We start from the raw sequence: 20,097 nt of genomic DNA, 5'->3' as shown, positions 1-20,097 counted from the left end.
TTCTCCTCATTCTTCCTTCTTATTCTTTCCTCCTTATTCTTCCTTCTCCTCTTCCTCCTCTTCTCTTTTTGTTCTGTTTTTCTCCCTCTTCCTCTTCTCTTAATTTTCCTCCTCTTTTTCTCCCTCTTCTTTCTCCTTATCCTCCTCTTCTCCTCTTACTGTTCTTTTCTTTCCTTCCATTTTCTGTCCTCCTCTTCTTTTCCTTTGTTTTTTTTTGAGATGGAGTCTTGTCTGTCACCCAGGCTGGAGTGCAGTAGTGCAATCACGGCTCACTGCAACCTCTACTTCCCAGGTTCAAGCGATCCTGAATAGCTGGGATTACAGGCATCCACCACCATCACCCCCAGCTAATTTTTGTATTTTTAGTAGAGAGGGAGTTTTGCCATGTTGGCCAGGATGGTCTCAAACTTCTGACCTCAGGTGATCCACCCACCTCAGCCTCCTAAGTGTTGGGATTACAGGCATGAGTCACTGTGCCTTTTTTTTCTTTCTCCTTTTTTTTTGAAGAATAATTGAAATCAAGGTTTTCTAAAAATTCTTCCTAGATCTCATCTTCACCTAATCGTGTCGTGTTCATTCACCCACCATGTGACTGCTTCGATTCCCCATTTCCATTTCACTCCATTTCTCCCTCTTTCCTCCCACTCTTACCCACACAGTGAGGAGCATGATAAAAAGGGACCAGGCAGTCCTGGGTTCCAACCCTACCCGGCTCCCTGTCCTGTAGACGCTCTGACTCTGCCCAAAGCCAGTTTCCTCCAGTAACCACAGCAGTCATACCAAGTTCTAGGATTCTTTCGAGGATTGTGTGTATTAGCCACAGTGGATCTCTGATGCCTGACACATCGGTTGTGCTCAAGAAATGACAACTCTTGCATTACAGTGACTGTGTAGTTAGGGGACAGTGTATGGCGAAATGCCGATCACTGTTGAGAAGTTGGTTTCATCCCTCTAGTCTCAAATCCAGTATTTTAAGGACGTGCTAAATGCTTTGACCTGGAGAGCTATCTTAAGGGACAAAATCCTTTTCCCAACGTCATCTGAGACACATCCTGACACTAGCTCTCTACTGAGAGCTACTTCTAAGAAGTAATTGGAAGTGCCATTATCAGGCAGGGACAGGGACTCTAGGGGATTTTGGGGTCCAGCAGATACGAAATGAACGATTTCACACAGCTGTGGCAGGAATTTCCCACAAGACCCCGCCCCCGGCTGAGTCACAGCACTCTTGTGTGTGACCTGAAGCCCTCCCGAGCTGCAGAACCCTGAAGACCAAGGAGTGGAAAGTTCGCCAGCAGCCCTGAGATCTCAAGGTCTGTCCATTTGGGGGAGTGAGTGGGGGCACTGAGAGGGGGTGAGGATAGAACCTTTGCTCCCTTTGCCCCTTTCTAGACTTTTTCTCTTTCTAATTTAGAATGTCATCTCTTCAATAGCCCATTAAATAAACATCAATAACTTGGCCTGAAGAGACTTTTTCACTCCCTAGTTTTGTTACCATACAAGCTTCACATCTCAGAATGGGCTAGGACATGGTTCTGTTTGAGAAAATGTGTCACTGTGTTGGACAGGGAGGACTTTCCACATGTTTAGGTGTTCAGCTCAAGGGGAAGAGTGACTATAGGATAGCTTCTTTTTTTCTCTCTCTTTCATAAATAACCTAACTTTTAGTTTGTTAATTTTTGTGGATACATAATAATTTTACATTAATGTATTTATGGGACACACGTGATATTTTAATACATGCCTAGAATGTGTAATGATCAAATCACAGTAGTTTAATATCTATCAACTCAAAGATGTATCCTTTCTTTGTGTTGGGAACATTTTAAACCTTCTCTTCTAGCTGTTTTGAAGTATGCAATAAATTATTGTTAACTGTGGTCACCATACTGTGCTGTGGGATAGCTTCTTATTAACCGAATAGTCTGATGCGCCTGACAGATTCTCTTTGTAAGGAGTTTATTTCAGGGGCCGCAAGTAATTGACATTATTGACAGCTGGATGGTACTTTGCAGTGCCTATGAAAGTCCCCAAAAGTTCTGGCTATTGTTATTACCGCATTTTAGCAGAACATGATAGAAAATGCACCCTCAGACATTGGCAAACATGCACAAAGCTGTGTGCTTAGTCACGCCTGGCTAGTCGCCGTAGTTTCTATGAATTTCCTACTTTTCCATAGTGTTGCATCGTTAATTGTTCCTGAAAAACCCTGAGTTATCCTCTTGTACAATTGTATAGGTAATGATTGCAATATAGAGAATTTTGAAAGGAGAAACCACTTTTCCTTGGAAATGTTTACTTTTGCAGAGTGACATTTGCCAGACCAGTTAATTTGATTAAAATTCTCTTGGAATAGGCTTTGCTTGTATCATACCTGTGTCAGATTTCATCATGAGAAACAGCTGTTACAACATAGTAGCCACTCTGCTGCTGGTCCTGAACTTTGAGAGGACAAGATCATTGCAGGATCTGTGTAGTAACTGCCCAGCTGGTGAGTGCCCAATTACCATGTGCATTTGATCTGTTCTGTTGGAAGCATGGTTCAGTTAGTCTAGTAGTCAAGGCTAATGAGCTCCCCCTTAAGGAAATGAAAATGAAAAATCCATTCATTTACACATATTTATTGGATGCTACCACCTAGCTGTGTGAACAAAGCTGAGTCATTCAATCTCTTGTGCCTTGACTTTCTCATCTGAGGATAATAAGAGAACCTGTTTTGGGGGATGGCTGGGAGGATCCACCAAAAGGCTTAGAACAGCACATGGCACACGGCAAGACTTCAGTACATTTTAGTTTTGTGTGTAGGGTTTTGTGCTCAGACTGGGGGCATAGCAGCAAGTAAGCAGGTGGCACAGGGCTTGTCAGTGGGAATGTCAGGCGCATTTAAATTTTAGTGTAGGACATTGATGTCCTTCTGGACCCAGTCATATTGATCTCCTGAATCAATCAAGATAATAATTTTGTTTTATTCAATAGATAAAGTATTTTCTTTCTGCTGCTTTATTTCTTACAATATCTGTATTTTGTTATTTCTTTTCTTTTTTTGAGACAGCATCTCACTCTGTCACTCAGGCTGGAGTGTAGTGGCATGATCTCAGCTCACTGCAACCTTAGCTTTCCAGGTTCAAGTGATTTTCCTGCCTCAGCCTCCCAAGTAGCTGGGATTATAGGCACGCACCACTGCACCTGCCTAATTTTCATATTTTAGTAGAGATGGGGTTTCACTAAGTTGCCAGGCTGGTCTTGAACTCCTAACCTCAGGCGATCTGCCTGCCTCAGCCTCTCAAAGTGCTGGGATTACAGTCATGAGCCACTGTGCCCGGTCTCTTTTTTTTTCTTCTGAGACAGAGTCTCACTCTATCACACAGGCTGGAGTACAATGGTGAGATTTTGGCTCACTGCTACCTCCGCCTCCCAGGTTCAAGCGATTCTTCCGCCTCAGCTTCCTGAGTAGCTGGGATTATAGGCATGTGCCACCATGCCTGGCTAACTTCTGTAGAGCGGGGTTTCACCATGTTGGCCAGGCTGGTCTTGAATTCCTGACCTCAGGTGATCTGCCTGGCTCAGCCTCCAAAGTCCTGGGATTACAGGTGTGAGCCACTGTGTCTGGTCTGAATTTTGTTATTTCTAATTCTGTGATTACACAAAGAACAATCTTGCACATGCATCATTTTAGGAAGTCAACCAAACTAATGTCTATCACTGTGGCATCTAGAAAACGAATCATTCTTTTCTAATCGTATTTTCTTGTAAACTTCAGAGCACCTTGGGTGACAACTGCCCGCTGTCAAACATGTACTGCTATGGTCTGCCTTTTTTTTAGGTACATTCTGTGGGAATAACAAGAATCAGACTTGCATTCCCTGTCCTCCAAATAGTTTCTCCAGTGTAGGCGGACAAAGGGTCTGTGTCCTGTGCAGGCCGTGTAAAGGTATGAGTTCAAAGATGTTTTCTTCTTCTAGAAGATAGTCGGGAAGAGAAGCTTTTCTTTCCTATTCACTAACTGCTCCCTATTGAAAATCTCAAGTGTCAAAGACTCTGATTCTTCTGTTAACTGGTAGGTCCAGTAAAATAATTTATGATGATAGCAATTATTTGTGGACTGAGCTTTCTAAATATTAAAGGGAACATTCATTTGCTGAGAGAGAAGTTGTGATTTTCCAAAATGTAAAAACGTCTTTATAGAGATTTAAAAGTAAACTTTAACATCACTGAGAACGTTGTAAGTGAAGTGAGAAGGATTGTGACTGCACGACATAAATTTGATTCCTGGATCTGGAGGACAAATGTAATAAAACGTTGGGGGCTGTGGGGACCTCACAGGTGTTTTCAGGACCAGGAAGGCTTGTTCCTCCACCAGCAACGCAGAGTGTGACTGCATTTCAGGATTTCGCTGCCTGGGGGCCGGATGCCGAATGTGTGAACCAGATTGTAAACAAGGTCAAGAATCGACAAAAGAAGGTAGGTTTACACTTCTTTGATCTAGTGCTGTTTTGTGATGTAGGCAAACAGCTTAGGCCTTGATCCTTTGAATATAAACAAACGGATCTGTAGAAACTCAAAGTTAACAAGTGATGAGTATATGATATTAATATCATCTTTTTTTTTTTTTTTTGAGTTGGAGTTTTGCTCCTGTTACTCAGGCTAGAGTGCAATGGCGTGATCTCGGCTCACTGCAACCTCCGCCTCCTGGGTTCAGGCAATTCTCCTGCCTCAGCCTCCTGAGTAGCTGGGATTACAGGCACGCGCCACCATGCCCAGCTAATTTTTTGTATTTTTAGTAGAGACGGGGTTTCACCTTGTTGACCAGGATGGTCTCAATCTCTTGACCTCGTGATCCACCCGCCTCGGCCTCCCAAAGTGCTGGGATTACAGGCTTGAGCCACCGCGCCCGGCCTAATATCATCTTTTAATTAATGAAATATTTCCATTATTTTGTCGTAAATGGAAATAATTTAAAATCAGAACATTCGTTAATTGCCAGAACCATTCATCTTCACACGCGTCAGACACAAGCAATACTCTAAGTACCGTTAGCATAGAAACTAGCCTCTTAGGGTTTCAAGAATTATCGAACGATTTGTGTAGATTGCATTTTGGTAATGACTTGATTACATTCATCACAGGAAAAGTTATAAAATGATGAAAATGCTTCCTTTTTTTCATTGCTTTCGTTTTTAATGCAAGGTTGTAAAGACTGTGGTTTTGGGACATTTAATGATCAGAAACGTGGCATCTGTCGACCCTGGACAAAGTATGTATAATTTCCTTTAGTTTATTGAATAAAGATCTTGGTTAGGCCAGGTGTGGTAGCTCACTCCTGTAATCCCAGCACTTTGGGAGGCTGGAGGGTGGATCACGAGGTCAGGAGTTCAAGACCAGCCTGATCAACATGGTGAAACCCATTTCTATTAAAAATAGAAAAATTAGCCAGAGTGGTGGTACATATCTATAATCCCAGCTACTTGGGAGGCTGAGGCAGGAGGACTGCTTGAACCCAGAAGCTGGAAACCAGCCTCAGCAACAAAGTGAGACCCTATCTCTACAAAAAATCAAAAAATTAGCCAGGCGTAATGGCACGTGCCTGTTGTCCCAGCTATATGGAAGGCTGATGAGGCAGGAGGACCACCTGAGTCCTAGACGTTGGGGCTGCAATGAGCTATGATCGCACCATTGCACTCCAGAGCAGAGACCCTGTCTCAAGAAAAAGGAGAAGAGTTGTCCGTGGAACTTTGAAACTGTCAGCCTCTTCTCTGTTTCCTTCTCATTTCTTTGCTGCCTCTTACCTTCTCTGAGTGATCAGCCCATCTCCATATTGTTCAATGCCAGCCCCTAGCATGACACAGAAGAAAGTAACAATTGCTCGTTACCCTCCAAAATGTGGCACACACTTGGCACACAAGGCCATCACAGGAGGTAAAAAGCCAGTGGTATACGAGAGAATGTGACCATTGATTTGCGGGACCAGAACTCACACTGTGGTCTATGGATAGGTGCTGGTCCACAAATGGCTTGTGCTGTGCCTCTGTCAACAGCAGTGTAGGGTTAGAGAATAAGCATTTAGAAACTTTTAAGGCAAATTGGCAGAGTAATGTGTCTGTTGACTAAGAATAAAAATTCGGGCATTGCATTTTGTGTCTCTGCTCTTTTTCCATTTGCTTCTTCTTACTAGAAAATCATTTTTGTTATGTTACATTTTCATTTTTATTGTATTTTAAAAGTGTATGGGTTTGTAACAGATGGGAAAGTGACTTTTTTGGAGAGAAAATAAAGTGTTTTAAAACAGGAATCATGGTATCCACCTGCCTTTGTCATTTATAATTTATCGGCATCAGAGTGGCCGACAAATGGATTCACGATACACAAGAAAAGTATTGACTATTTTCTCAGACTTAGCTGAATTCTCTCTTTGGAAAGTACCGTTTTAAAAAAGGTCTGGTTTTCTTTTTGTTTTGTTTTTGAGATGGAGTTTCACTCCTCTTGTCCAGGCTGGAGTGCAATGGTACAGGCTCGACTCACTGTAACCTCCACCTCCTGGGTTCAAGTGATTCTCCTGCCTTGGCCTCCCGAATAGCTGGGATTACAGGTGTGCATCACCACGCTGGCTAAATTTTTTGTATTTGTAGTAGAGATGGGGTTTCACCATGTTGGCAAGGCCGGTCTTGAATTCCCGACCTCAACTGATCCGCCCACCTCAGTCTCCCAAAGTGCTGGGATTATAGGCCTGAGCCACTGCACCCAGCCAGAAAGTGGCTTTTTGAAAAAGGTCTTTCAATACAAATTGTTCAAAGTTGTTAAGTGAGTCTGTGTGGAAAGTGGGTTTGAACTGGGCTCTGGAGGATGGGTGGATTTGGGGTAGGTAAAGGACCGAGGGAAAGGTGTAGCAGCAACAGCAACAATGATGGCAATGATGGTGGTGATGATGATGATGACAGCTACCCTTTACTCCGTGTGTCAGACGTGCAAGAGGGTGTCACTGACTCTCACTCATTTGTTCCTTGAAATAGTTCTGGCAGCACATACAACCCTAATTTTGCAGATGAGAAAACTGAGGCTTAAGGAGATTTCTTTTTCTTTTTTCCTTTCTTTTTTTTTTTTTGGTTTGAGAAAGAGTCTTGCTGTGTTGCCCAAGCTGGAGTGCAGTGGTGTGATCTTGGCTAACTGCAACCTCCGCCTCCTGGGTTCAAGCAATTCTCCTGCCTCAGCCTCCTGAGTAGCTGGGACTGCTGGAGTGTGCCACCATGCCCGACTAATTTTTCCTATTTTTAGTAGAGACAGGGTTTCACTGTGTTAGCCAGGATGGTCTTGATCTCCTGACCTTGTGATCTGCCCATCTCAGCCTCCCAAAGTGCTGGGATTACAGGCGTGAGCCACCACAACTGGCTTATCCTTTTTTGAGATGCAGTTTCCCTCTGTTGCCCAGACTGGTGTGCAGTGGCACAATCTCACCTCATTGCGACCTCTGCCTCCAAGCTGCAAGTGATTCTCCCGTCTCAGCCTCCCCAGTAGCTGGGATTACAGGCACCCGCCATCATGCCCGGCTACTTTTTTTTTTGTATTTTTTAATAGAGACAGTTTCACCATGTTGGCCAGGTTGGTCTCAAACTCCTGACCTAAGGTGATTTACCCACCTTGGCCTCCCAAAGTTCTGGGATTAAGGCGTGAGCCACCATGCCTGGGCTAGAGAGATTTCTTAACTTGCCCAAAGTCATTTTAGAAAGCAGGAGACCGAGGGCTCAAACCCTGGTTTGTCTGATGCCAGTGGTGGACCCTCTGACCCTATGCTATCCTTTATCTGTGCTGGAGATGGTCAAGTCCAGTTAAGAAGTTGGGGGTAAGAGACTAACCAGGCAAAACAGCCTGAACTGAGCTGTCACTGAATAGAAGGAAGCCACGGAAAGCTGCAGGGAGCCATATGGTCAAGTGGAAGTTTTTCAAAATACCTTTGCATTGCCTGCAAACCCAGACCCGCATATCTTTTTCACTAGGCTACTTCATTGGGTGAAAAATGAAAAAGTTTTAAATCGAAATCCTCTGGACCTTAGTTAATTATTTAAACTTTTTTCGTTGAACTGTCTAAGCTGCTCTTTGGATGGCAAGTCTGTGCTTGTGCATGGGACGAAGGCAAGGGACGTGGTCTGTGGACAGTCTTCAGCCGACCTCTCTCCAGGAGCATCCTCTGTGACCCCGCCTGTCCCTGCAAGAGAGCCAGGTATCTGGGCTATGCCATTAAATCAAAATGAATATCTTTTTTGTTGTTTTTTTTTGAGATGGAGTCTTGCTCTGTCACCCAGGCTGGAGTGCAGTGTTGTGATCTTGGCTCACTGCAACCTCTGCCTCCTGGGTTCAAACAATTCTCCTGCCCCAGCCTCCAGAATAGCTGGGATTACAGGCACATGCCACCACGCCCAGCTAATTTTTGTGTTTTTGGTGGAGATGGGGTTTCACCATGTTGACCAGACTGGTCTCAAACTCCTGACCTCAAGTGATCCACCTGCCTCAGCCTCCCAAAGTGCTAGGATTACACACATGAGCCACTATGGCAAGCCTCAAAATGAGTATTTTATGGTGATTCGAGATTGTGTCTAAATCGCCCCAATATCATGATGTCTCACGTCTCCACCTACAACAGGCACCTCCCAGGTGCATTTGTTCCTGTATCCTGCCCTCAGGGACCCAGAAGTTTTCTCCCAGGCATTTGTTATTCAGTCTGAGATACACATTTGTAAACAGTGCCAGAGGACACTCCATCCAAACAGAATCTACACTTTTATCAATGCTAAGGAAAGGGGATTATAGGGCCCCATATACATACATATATATATACTTTTTTTTTTTTTGAGAGAGAGCAAGTGCCTTGCTCTGTCGCCCAGGCTGGAGTGCAGTGGCGTGATCTTAGCTCACTGCAACCTCTGCCTCAGAGGTTCAAGTAATTCTCCTGCCTCAGCCTCCTGAGTAGCTGGGATTACAGGCACCCACCGCCACGCCCAGCTAATTTTTGTATTTTTAGTAGAGACAGTGTTTTGCCATGTCGGCCAGGCTGGTTTCAAACTCCAGACCTCAGGTGATCTGCCTGCTTCAGCCTCCCAAAGTGCTGGGATTACAGGCATGAACCACTGCACCCAGCCATTGAGTTTCTTTCTTTCTTTCTTTTTTCTTTTTATTTTTTGAGATGGAGTCTCTCTTTGTCCCCCAGGCTGGAGTGCAGTGACACGATCTCGGCTCCCTGCATGCTCCACCTCCTGGGTTTCAAGCGATTCTCCTGCTTTATCCTCCTGAGTAGCTGGGATTACAGGCACCCACCACCACGCCCAGCTAATATTTGTATTTTTATTAGAGATGGGGTTTCACTATGTTGGCCAGGTTGGTCTTGAACTCCTGACCCTAAGTGATCCACCCTCCTTGGCCTCCCAAAGTGTTGGGATTACAGGTGTGAACCACCATGCCCAGCCTTTTTTAAAAGTTTTCTAAGTTTACTACATTAGCAGGTTGGAGATGCCCAAAGCTCTGAATCTTCTCATGCTTAGGAGTTCACCAATGTAAATATACACATGAGCGTATGAGCGTCGATACATTTCTGCGTTCATTTCTCCTTGGCTCTGTTTTGCAGGATGCACTCCGCAGATCATCTCCTTCTTTCTTGTGCTGACATCGGTTGTGGTGCTGTTCCTGCTGTTCTTCTTCGTGCTCCGTTTCTCTGTTGTTAAACAGGGCAGAAAGAAACTCCTGTATATATTCAAACAACGTAAGAGTAACATTATCGTATTAGGGCTCTAACAAGGCAAGGCTTTTTATAGTAGAAAGGAAAAGATGATTTTTAAAAAATGTATAGAAATGAGGTTCATGTAGCCCAGTGGCCAGTTTTGTCTCTGGAAAGGTTTGCAGTGTCTGGAGACAGTCATGATGGTCACTACTTGGTGGTGGTGGCAGTTGGGAGCTACTGGCACCTAGTAAGTACAGGCCAGCGATGCTGCGGAACTCCTACAATGCGCAGGGCAGCCTCCCAGCAAAGAACGGTGCTGCCTCAAATGTCAATAGTGCTGAATGGAGAAAGCTTGGGTATAGTAGAGAACACCCCAGTTCTAGAAAAATGACAGATTTAAATATGCTGCAGCCTTGGATTATACCATGTGTGTACGCGCATATAGACACTGGCAAAGAAGAATCAGAAAACCATGTTCCCCCCATGTCCCTCTGGTTGATAAATGGGCTTAAATTGAGTTTAGACCCATATTTGAGGAAGGCAGAGAGAACGAAGAGGGAGTTTGAAGGGGTTTAACAACATGGACTGACCGGGCACCATGGTTCACGCTTGTAATTCCAGCACTTTGGGAGGCCGAGGCAGACAGATTGCCTGAGCTCAGGAGTTTGAGACCAGCCTGGTCAACATGGTTAAACCCGTCTTTACTAAAATACCAAAAAATTAGCCAGGCATGGTGGCAGGCACCTGTAGTCCCAGCTACTCGGGAGGCTGAGGCAGGAGAATCACTTGAACCCGGGAGGCAGAGGTTGCAGTGAACCGAGATGGTGCCACTGCACTCCAGCCTGGGTGACAGAGTGAGACTCCGTCTCCCCCACCCACTCATAAAAAGGACTATTAAAGCATCAATATGGATTACGTGAAAATTTTCAATAATGAATTTCACTTATTCACTCGTTCAACAAGATATTATTTCTATAAGGCACTCAGAAAGTGCCTGGCACAGAGTCAGCACCCACTAGACAAAAGCCACTGATAATTATTTGAAAAAGTATATAGAAGGAGGACAACCTGTTTTTTGTCTTTATGGATGATAGAACGAGACATAACAGGCTTAATAAGACTTAATATGAGACATTTAATAAAAGGAGCTTTTTGAGAGCAAAACCAAAACAACATATAAGATCAGAATGTGTCTATTTGGAGGTTGTTAAAAGATATGTGCAGAAAAATCATTAGTAAAGTTTTGTTTTGTTTTGTTTTGTTTTTGAGACGGAGTTTCACTTTTCTTGCCTAGGGCTGGAGTGCAAAGGTGCGATGTCAGCCCACCACAACCTCCGCTTCCGGGGTTCAAGTGATTCTCCTGCCTCACACTCCTGATTAGCTGGGATTACAGGCGTGCACCACCATGCCTGGCTAATTTTGTATTTTTAGTAGAGACAGTGCTTTTCTATGTTGGTCAGGCTGGTCTCAAACTCCCGACCTCAGGTGATCTGCCCGCCTTGGCCTCCCAAAGTTCTGGAATGACAGGTGTAAGCCACCATGCCTGACCTATTGTACACTCTTTTATTGAATGATGACATCATTATTTACCTATTCTAATGTTGATGGATCCTGAGATCATTTCCACCTTGGGGTTAATACATGCAATGACATTTGAATATTTTTGTCCGTGGATCTCAGCACATGTAAACACATGTCTCTGGTTTTGTTTTGTTTTTTAACCTAGGAATAACATTGCTGAGATATAAGGATCATGTATCTTGGTCTTGAATATGCCGAACTGTTTTCCAAAGTGACTGGACCCCATTTACACTCCCCTGGCAGGAATGAGGTTCCTTTTACTCCATATCCCCTGATAAGTCTTGGTGTCATCAGACTATTTTTGTCCATATGGTGGGTAGATAGTGTATCTCATTGTGGTTTTAACTTGCATTACTGATTGCAAGTGAGGTTAGATGCCTTCTCGTGTTATTTTGGTTATTTGGATTTCCTCTTTAGTGAATTGCCTGATCAAGTCTTTTGAATATTTTCTCATAGGGTTTTCTGTCCTTTTCTAACCAATGTATAGGAAGTTTATAGTCTGTTGTTCATGAGCTGCGAATATCTTTTCCTATTTTGTGGTTTGCTCTTTTATTTTTTTTCTTTTGAAACGGAGTCTTGCTCTGTCACCAAGCTGGAGTGCAGTGATATGATCTCAGCTCACCACAACCTCCGCCTTCCAGGTTCAAGTGATTCTCCTGCCTCAGCCTCCCAAATAGCTGGGACTATAGGCACTCGCCACAACACCCAGCTAATTTTTTTTTTTTTGTATTTTTTTAGTAGAGACAGGGTTTCACCGTGTTAGCCAGGACGGTCTTGATCTCCTGACCTGTGATCCGCCCGCCTTGGCCTCCCAAAGTGCTGGGATTACAGGCGTGAGCCAGTGCGCCCGGCCTGTGGTTTGCTCTTTCATTCTCTTTTTGAGGTCTACACTTCCAATTTAAACCTCTAAGCTCTCACTTAAGCCTGATTTCAGTTTTGTCTTTTATGTTTTTGAGACAGGGTCTCACTGTCACTCAGGCTGAAGTGCAATGGTGTGATCACGGCTCACTGCAGCCTCAAACTCTAGAGCTCAAGCAATCCTCCTGCCTCACGTACTGAGTAGCTGGGACTACAGGTGCATACCATCACACTCATCAGCTAATTTTTAATTGATTTTTAATTTTTTGGTAGAGACTGGGTCTCACTATGTTGTCCAGGCCAGTCTTAAACTCCTGGGCTCAAGCGGTTCTTCCACCTTGGCTTCCCAAAGTGCTGAACTTAATCCTGATTCAAAGGACTATTTCTGCAACAAAGTTCTGTCCATACCTCAGACTGCAACAAAGTTCTGTACAAAATGCTTTTCAAAAGTATTTATGAGTAACTAGTGAGTTTCAATGGAACTGTAATCCATTTTAGAAAAAAGTGTTAGGTCATTCAAAAGAACTTTTAATTTTGACATAATTATAGATTCACAGGAATTTGCCAAGACAGGAACCTCTCTCGTGCCATTTATGGGTTCCATCCTCCAGTACAATTGCAAAGCAGGAAACTCTCATTGGCACAGTGTGCATATGTAGCTGTGTGTCCCTTTATGACACATGTGGAGCTGTACAACGACTAGCACAATAAAATCAGAACTATCCATCACTGGAGAGATTTCCTCCCTCTACGCCTTTCTAGTCCGGTCCACTCTCCCTCCTTGCCTTCCCCTGGCAACCACTTATCTGTCTTCCATCTCTACACTTTTGTTATTTTAGGAATGTTGTCTAAATAGCCAGGCACAGTGGCTCACGCCTGTAATCCCAGCACTTTGGGAGGCCAAGGTGGGTGGATCACGAGGTCAGGAGTTTGAGACCAGCCTGGCCAACATGGTGAAAACCCGTCTCTACTAAAAATACAAAAATTAGCTAGGGGTGGTGACATGCACCGATAGTCCCAGCTACTAGGGAGGGTGAGGTGGGAGAATCACTTGAGGTTGCAGTGAGCTGAGATTGTGCCACTCCACTCCAGCCTGGTGACAGAGCGATACTCTGTATCTAAAAAAAAAAAAAGAAAAGAATGTTGTATAAATAGAATCATATGGTATGTGTTAAGCTAAATCACAGAGAGAGAGGCTGAAAGAATGTATTTTATCAGGAGTAGCATTGCAATGGGAATACAGTAGGTGTATTCAGGGAGGTAAAAGCGACAAGAATTTTTAAAAGAAAAAATGAGGGGCTGGGTTCAGTGGCTCATGCCTGTAATCCCAGCACTTTTAGAGGCTGAGGTGGGCAAATCACCTGAGCTCAGGAGTTCAAGACCAGTCTGGCCAACTCGGTGAAACCCCATCTCTACCAAAAATATAAAAAATTAGCCCTGCATGGTGGTGTGTGCCTGCAATCCCAGCTACTCAGGAGGCTGAGGCAGGAGAATCACTTGAACCCGGGAGGCAGAGGTTGCAGTGAGCTGAGATAGCACCACTGCACTCCATGCTGGGCGGCAGAGTGAGACTCCGTCTCCTAAAAGAAAAACCGAGGAGGGTTACATAAGTTATTTTGAAACAATTATCCTTGACTAAAACCTCAGAAGTATTTTTTTGTGTGTAAGGTACAGTAACCTTTATACAAGGTTGTGATTTCTCTCGCTGCAACCTCTGCCTCCAGGGTTCAAGCGATTCTTGTGCCTCAGCCTCCTGAGTAGCTGGGATTACAGGCGCCCACCACCATGCCTCACTATAGTACAGACAGGGTTTTGCCATGTTGGCCACGCTGGTCTTGAACTCCTGGCCTTATGTGACCTTATCTGCCTCCCAAAGTGCTTGTATTATAGGCATGAGCCACCATGCTGGCCCATTTGTCAGGGTTTTGACACAAGTTACTCCATTTTGATTCTGACAGCACTCACAAACGAGAACTCTGTATTTTCAGCTGCTCCCCATCACTTGCATTACTGCCTGATCTCCACCTCCTGAAAGATCAGCAGCGGCATTAGATTCTTGTAGGAGCACAAACCCTAATGTGAACTGCACATGTGAGGGATCTGGGTTGTGCACTCCTTATGAGAATCTAATGCCTGATGATCTGTCACCGTCTCCCATCACCCCCAATGGGATTGTCTAGTTGTAGGTAAACAAGCTCAGGGCTCTCTCTGATTCAATATTATGGGGAGTTGTATAATTATTTCATTACATATTACAATATTATAATGATAGAAATAAAGTGTGCAATACATACAATGCGCTTGAGTCATCCTGAAACCATCCTTTTCCCCAGTCCGTGGGAAAACTGTCTTCCACGAAACTGGCCCCTGGTGTCAAAAAGATGGGGGACCTCTGCCATATACCACTGTAGTCTTATAAACACTGTACACTGAAGCTAAATTAAATTTATTTAAAATGTTTTCTTTCTTCAATAATAAATTAACCTTAGCTTACTGCATGTAATGTTTTAATTCATAAACTTTTTTTTTTGAGGCAGTGTCTGTTGCTCAGGCTGAAATGCAGTGGCAAGATCTTGGCTCACTACAGCCTCCACCTCCCAGATTCAAGTGATTCTCCTGCCTCAGCACCCCAAGTAGCTGGGACTACAGGCAGCTGCCACCACAGGCAGCTGCCACCACACCCAGCTAATTTTTGTATTAGTGATAGGGGTTCATCACTAATTCACCATGTTGGCCAGGCTGGTCTCAAACTCCTGAGCTCAGGTAATCTTCCCACCACAGCCTCCCAAAGTGCTGGGATTACAGGTGTGAGCCACCACACCCAGCCTATCAACTTAAAAAATTTCTTGTAACTTTTTGACTCCTTTGTAATAACTCTTAGCTTAAAACACAAGCACATTGTACATCTGTACAAAAGTATTTTCTCTTTATTTCCTTATTCTGTAAGCTTTTATCTATTTAAACATTTTTAAATTTTTTTTTACTTTTTCAACCTTTTTTGTGAAAAACTAAGACACAAACACACATATTAGCCTAGACCTACACAGAGTCGGTGTCTGCCACCTCCACATCTTGTCCCATTGGAAGGTCTTCAGGGCAAAAACATGCAAGTAACGGTCATCTCCTATGAGAACAATATCTTCTAGAATACCACCCAGAGGACCTGCCTGAGGTTGTTTTACAATAAACTATTTTTTTTTTTGAGATGGAGTCTCACTCTGTCCCCAAGGCTGGAGTGCAATGGCATGATCTCGACTCACTGCAACCTCTGCCTCCTGGATTCAAGTGATTCTCCTGTCTCAGCCTCCTGAGTAGCTAGGATTACAGGTGCACGCCACTACGTCTATCTAATTTTTGGTACTTTAGTAGAGACAGGGTTTCACTATGTTGCCCAGGCTAGCCTCAAACTCCTGAGCTCAGGCAATCCACCCGCCTTGGCTTCCCAAAGTGCAGCAATTATAGGCGTGAGCCACCACACGTGGCCTTAACTGGTTTTATACACACACACACACACACACATACACACATGTAGAAGGAATATACTCTAAAATAACTATAAAAAATATAGTAGAGTAAATCCATAAACTACTAACATAGTCATTTATTGTCATTGTCAAGTATTATGTGCTGTACATAATTGCATATGTACAACTGGCAGCTTAGCAGGTTTTTATATCAATATCACCACAAACGTGAGCAATGAGTTGTGCTGCAATGTTATGATGTTTGGATATCACTTGGCAATAGCAGCTTTTCAGCTCCGCTATAATCTTATGGGACTATAATCATATATGCAGTCTGTTTTTTATTAAAACATCATTATATGCTGTATGACTGTATTCCAATCCATGAACATGGTATGTCTCTCCATTTATTTATATATTTTAAAATTTCTTTCACCAACATTTTGTAGTTTTCACTTTGCAACTTCTGTATATGTTTTGTTAGATTTAGGCCTAAGTAAAAACACTTTTTTTTGAAGACAAGGTCTTTCTTGCTGTATTACCCAGGCTGGAGTGCAGTGGCATGATCATGGTTCACTGCAGCCTCAGCCTCCTGGGCTCAAGTGATCATCCCACCTCAGCCTCCAGAGTATCTGAGACCATAGGCATGTGCCACCACCACTGGATAATTTTAAAATTTTTTGTAGAGACAGCATGTTGCTATGTTACCCAGACTGGTCTAGAATTCCTGGACTTAAGTGATCCTCCTGCCTTGGCCCCCATAGTACTGGGATTATTGGTGTGAACCCCCATACCCAATTTCTGAATCCAATTTAGATCTTGTATTTTTCTCAGGGTTCCTCTTTCATCACTCTAGGGAAGGGGAGAGGACTGTAGCTTTTTACGGCTAGGCAGGGGTGGAGGATGTTTGGGTTCTGTGCTATACCTCCCGGAGAGTGAGGGTCTCCTTGTTATTGCTAGACATGTGTGAGTTCTGGCTCCCACTAGGCCTCCTCTGACACCACCCGAGGAAGGAGGGGGAGATGAGCCTTAATCCATGGTGAAGGAGGAAGTCTAGGCTGTCTACTCAGTCTTTCCTGGTGGGCTTGCATGTGGGACCACTGTGTTTTGTGTCATGTTTTGTTGGGATTAAGTGGTTATTGCCTAGAAGTTTTTAGTCTTGCTATACTGCCACTTTCCTAGTCTCATAACTAGAGCATGAGCACACATTCTTATTAGCTTTTTTTTGTGTGTGTTTTTTGAGACAGAGTTTTGCTCTGTTGCCCAGGCTGGAGTGCAGTGGTACAATCTTGGCTCCTTGCAACCTCCTCCTCCCCGGTTCAAGCAAGTCTCCTGCCTCAGCCTCCTGAGTTAGCTAGGATTACAGGTGTGTGCCACCATGCCCAGCTAATTTTTGTGTTTTTAGTAGAGACAGGGTTTTGCCATGTTGGCCAGGCTAGTCTTGAACTCCTCACCTCAGACGATCTGCCCACCTTGGCTTCCCAAAGTGCTGGGATTACAGGCGTGAGCTACCACACCTGGCCTCTTTTTGGTTTTGGTTTTGTCTATACCATTGGTGTTTTTAGGCTGCTGGCTTCTCTAGCTTCCTACTCTGGGGGATAAGGAGGCAGAAAGAAAACCCAGGAAACCTATTGCCATGTTGTTCCTTGGGTCCTGAGATCCTGAGCCAATTGGCCTTCCTCTCTCTGCCTTTCGGAGTCTTCAGCATCCAGGTTATCAGCTGTACTCAGCAGGACAAATATGGAAAACATGACATCTCAATCTTTCCAGAAGAGATCTGCGTTCTGAAATTTATCCTTGGAAAAACTTCCAAAAGCATCCCATTAGTAATTTTTGAACATCTTGCCAGTTTTCCATAAGTTCTAGGAGATGGAGTGGTTATTTGGGTTGGGTTATTTTTTATAGTGACAAGCCTGTGAAATTGGGGTAGGACTTTTTGCCTTGCCAGTCTGTAAATTAATAACTGCTTAGGATTGAAAATTGCTGAGCAGTAACACAAATACTTCACCCTAAAATGTAAACAAAACTGGCCACTCATGCACAAATCAGTTCTTCGTTCCTGACGGATGGAAGTAGTGGGGATACCTTTACACTTGTGGAGCCGTAGCATTGCGTTCCAAAGAAACCACAGGATCTCGAATCTAAGTAACCCTCAGGATGAAAATGTGTGCTGCTGAATTGAAACTAGAGCTATGATTGGAATATGGCTAATATTTTATGCTTTCGTGATTCATGCTTTTTTTTTTTTTAGCTAATGTAGAAAATAAAGAAAATAATTCTTACAGACCAATAAAAGTATTTGGTAAAAGGAAACAAATTTCAAATAATCTCTAGAGGAAGTTCCTCCTTGCTGTTACCTCTCTTGTGGACGAGTTTGTTAAAATGATGATGATGATGATGATTTTTTTGAGACAGTGTTTCATTCTTGTCACCCAGGCTGAACTGCAATGGCACAATCTTGACTCACTGCAACCCCCGCCTCCTGGGTTCAAGTGATTCTCCTGACTCAGCCTCCCAATTAGCTGGGATTACAGGTGCCCATCACCACACCCAGCTAATTTTTGTATTTTTAGTAGATATGGGGTTTTGCCATGTTGGCCAGGCTGGTCTCAAACTCCTGACCTCAGGTGATCTGCCCACCTCAGCCTTCCAAAGTGCTGGGATTACAGGCATGAACCACCATGCCTGGCTGTGTTTGTTAAAATTAAAGGAGAGAATGTTTGCTGCTTAGAGATGTTCTATAGATGTAATTTACGGAAAATAAATGTTAACTGATTCAAATAGATAATAAAATATATGTATCATAAATTTTCTTTTCTAGCATTTATGAGACCAGTACAAACTACTCAAGAGGAAGATGCCTGTAGCTGCCGATTTCCAGAAGAAGAAGAAGGAGGACGTGAACTGTGAAATGGAAATCGATGGGGCTATTGGAACTTTCTTGAAAAGAAGCAAGGAAATACAAGTCATCCCACTATTACATCTTTCTAAAATGAAGAAGACCATCCTAGATAATACCCAGGATTACCCCCAACACACATTTTTTTCTAAATGCTAATGAGTTGGCCTTTAAAAATGCACCATTTTTTTTTTTTTTTGACAGAGTTTTTCTCACTCCGTCACCCAGGCTGGAGTGCAGTGGCATCATCATAGCTCCCTGCAGCCTTGACCTCCAGGAGCTCAAGTCTCCTGCCTCAGTCTCCTGAGTAGCTGGAACTATAAGCAAGAGCCACCACATCTGACTAATTTTTTCATTTTTTGTGTTTTTATTGGTAGAGGTGGCATTTCATCATGTTGTCCAGGCTGGTCTCAAACTCCTGGGCTCACTTTGGCCTCTCCAAGTGCTGGGATTATGGATGCGAGTTGCTATGCCTGGCCAAAAAAATGTAGCACTTTTAACAGAACAAACAGGAGGGGACAGAGCTCGTGGTAAAAAAAAAAACAAACGCATTTTCTAGATACCACTTAACAGGCTCGAGCTAGTTTTTTCGAAATCCAAAGAAAATGATAGTTTAAATTCATTTATGTAGGCCAGTGGTCCAACTTCAATTACAATCTAGATCAATGCAGGTTTGTTTTTTGGTGCAAATATGACATATGACAACAAGCCACAAGGTGCACTCAGCACCCCAACTAAACTTGCCATTGGTTCTTTCATTTGACATGACATGCTCCACTGTCAGGGGAAATATGAGCAGAGTGCCTGTGGTTGGGGTCAAGGGCAAGAAAACCTCAGGCCTTGAGGAAGGTCTGGAAAGAGGTCAGGTGTCTGTGTATCCTGAGGTTCTCTCCATCCTCACACCTTCTACCTTTGTCCTGCTCCCTTTTAAGCCAGGTTACGTTCTAAACATTCTTAACTTATAACATGATAGTTGATACAGAAGCCAATAAATGAACCACATATGATAGGTATGAAGTACAGTGAAAAAGGGAACACCTGTGAGCTTATTGTCCTACCGCAGCACTAGAGTGGGGCCGCCAAACTCTCATGGCCAAACCTGGCGCACCGTTTACCTTTGTTTGTTTGTTTGTTTGCTTGAGACAGACAGAGTCTTGCTATGTTGCCCAGGCTGGAATGCAGTGGCTATTCACCGGCATGATCATAGCACACTTTAGCCTTAAACTCCTGGGGTCAAGTGATCCCATCTGCCTCAGCCTCCCAAGTAGCTGGGATTACAGGTGTAAACCACCTGGCATGGCTGCCATTGTTTGGCTTATGAACTAAGTATAGCTTTTTTTTGAGACAGGTTCTCGCTCTGTTGCCCAGGCTGGAGTACAGTGGTGCGATCTTGGCTCACGGCAACCTCTGCCTCCTGGTTCAAGCGATTCTCGTGCCTCAGCTTCCAGAGTAGCTGGAATTACAGGTGCATACATACCACTGCATCTGACTAATTTTTATGTTTTTAGCAGAGATGGGGCTTTGCTGTCTTGGCCAGACTGGTCTCAAACTCCTGGCTTCAAGTGATTCCCTCACCTCGGCCTCCCACCGTG

The 20,097-nt window shown here is 43.8% G+C and overlaps 1 protein-coding gene across 1 annotated transcript; it reads left to right on the top strand.

Moving 5' to 3' along the window:
* Positions 1–1,257: 1,257 nt before the first annotated feature.
* TNFRSF9 (TNF receptor superfamily member 9) lies at positions 1,258–19,244 on the top strand. Its single transcript, XM_002750240.6, has 8 exons — positions 1,258–1,313; positions 2,357–2,491; positions 3,824–3,931; positions 4,324–4,461; positions 5,188–5,254; positions 8,082–8,212; positions 9,611–9,745; positions 18,428–19,244. Exons 2-8 carry the CDS (start codon positions 2,392–2,394, stop codon positions 18,514–18,516), a joined length of 768 nt encoding a protein of 255 aa, XP_002750286.2. The 5' UTR covers positions 1,258–1,313; positions 2,357–2,391; the 3' UTR covers positions 18,517–19,244.
* Positions 19,245–20,097: the final 853 nt, after the last annotated feature.

The sequence above is a fragment of the Callithrix jacchus genome, chromosome 7, assembly GCF_049354715.1.
Source record: "Callithrix jacchus isolate 240 chromosome 7, calJac240_pri, whole genome shotgun sequence".
Lineage (NCBI taxonomy): Eukaryota > Metazoa > Chordata > Mammalia > Primates > Cebidae > Callithrix > Callithrix jacchus.
Note: the sequence above shows the minus strand (reverse complement) of the source record. Positions and strands in the feature narration are given on the sequence as shown.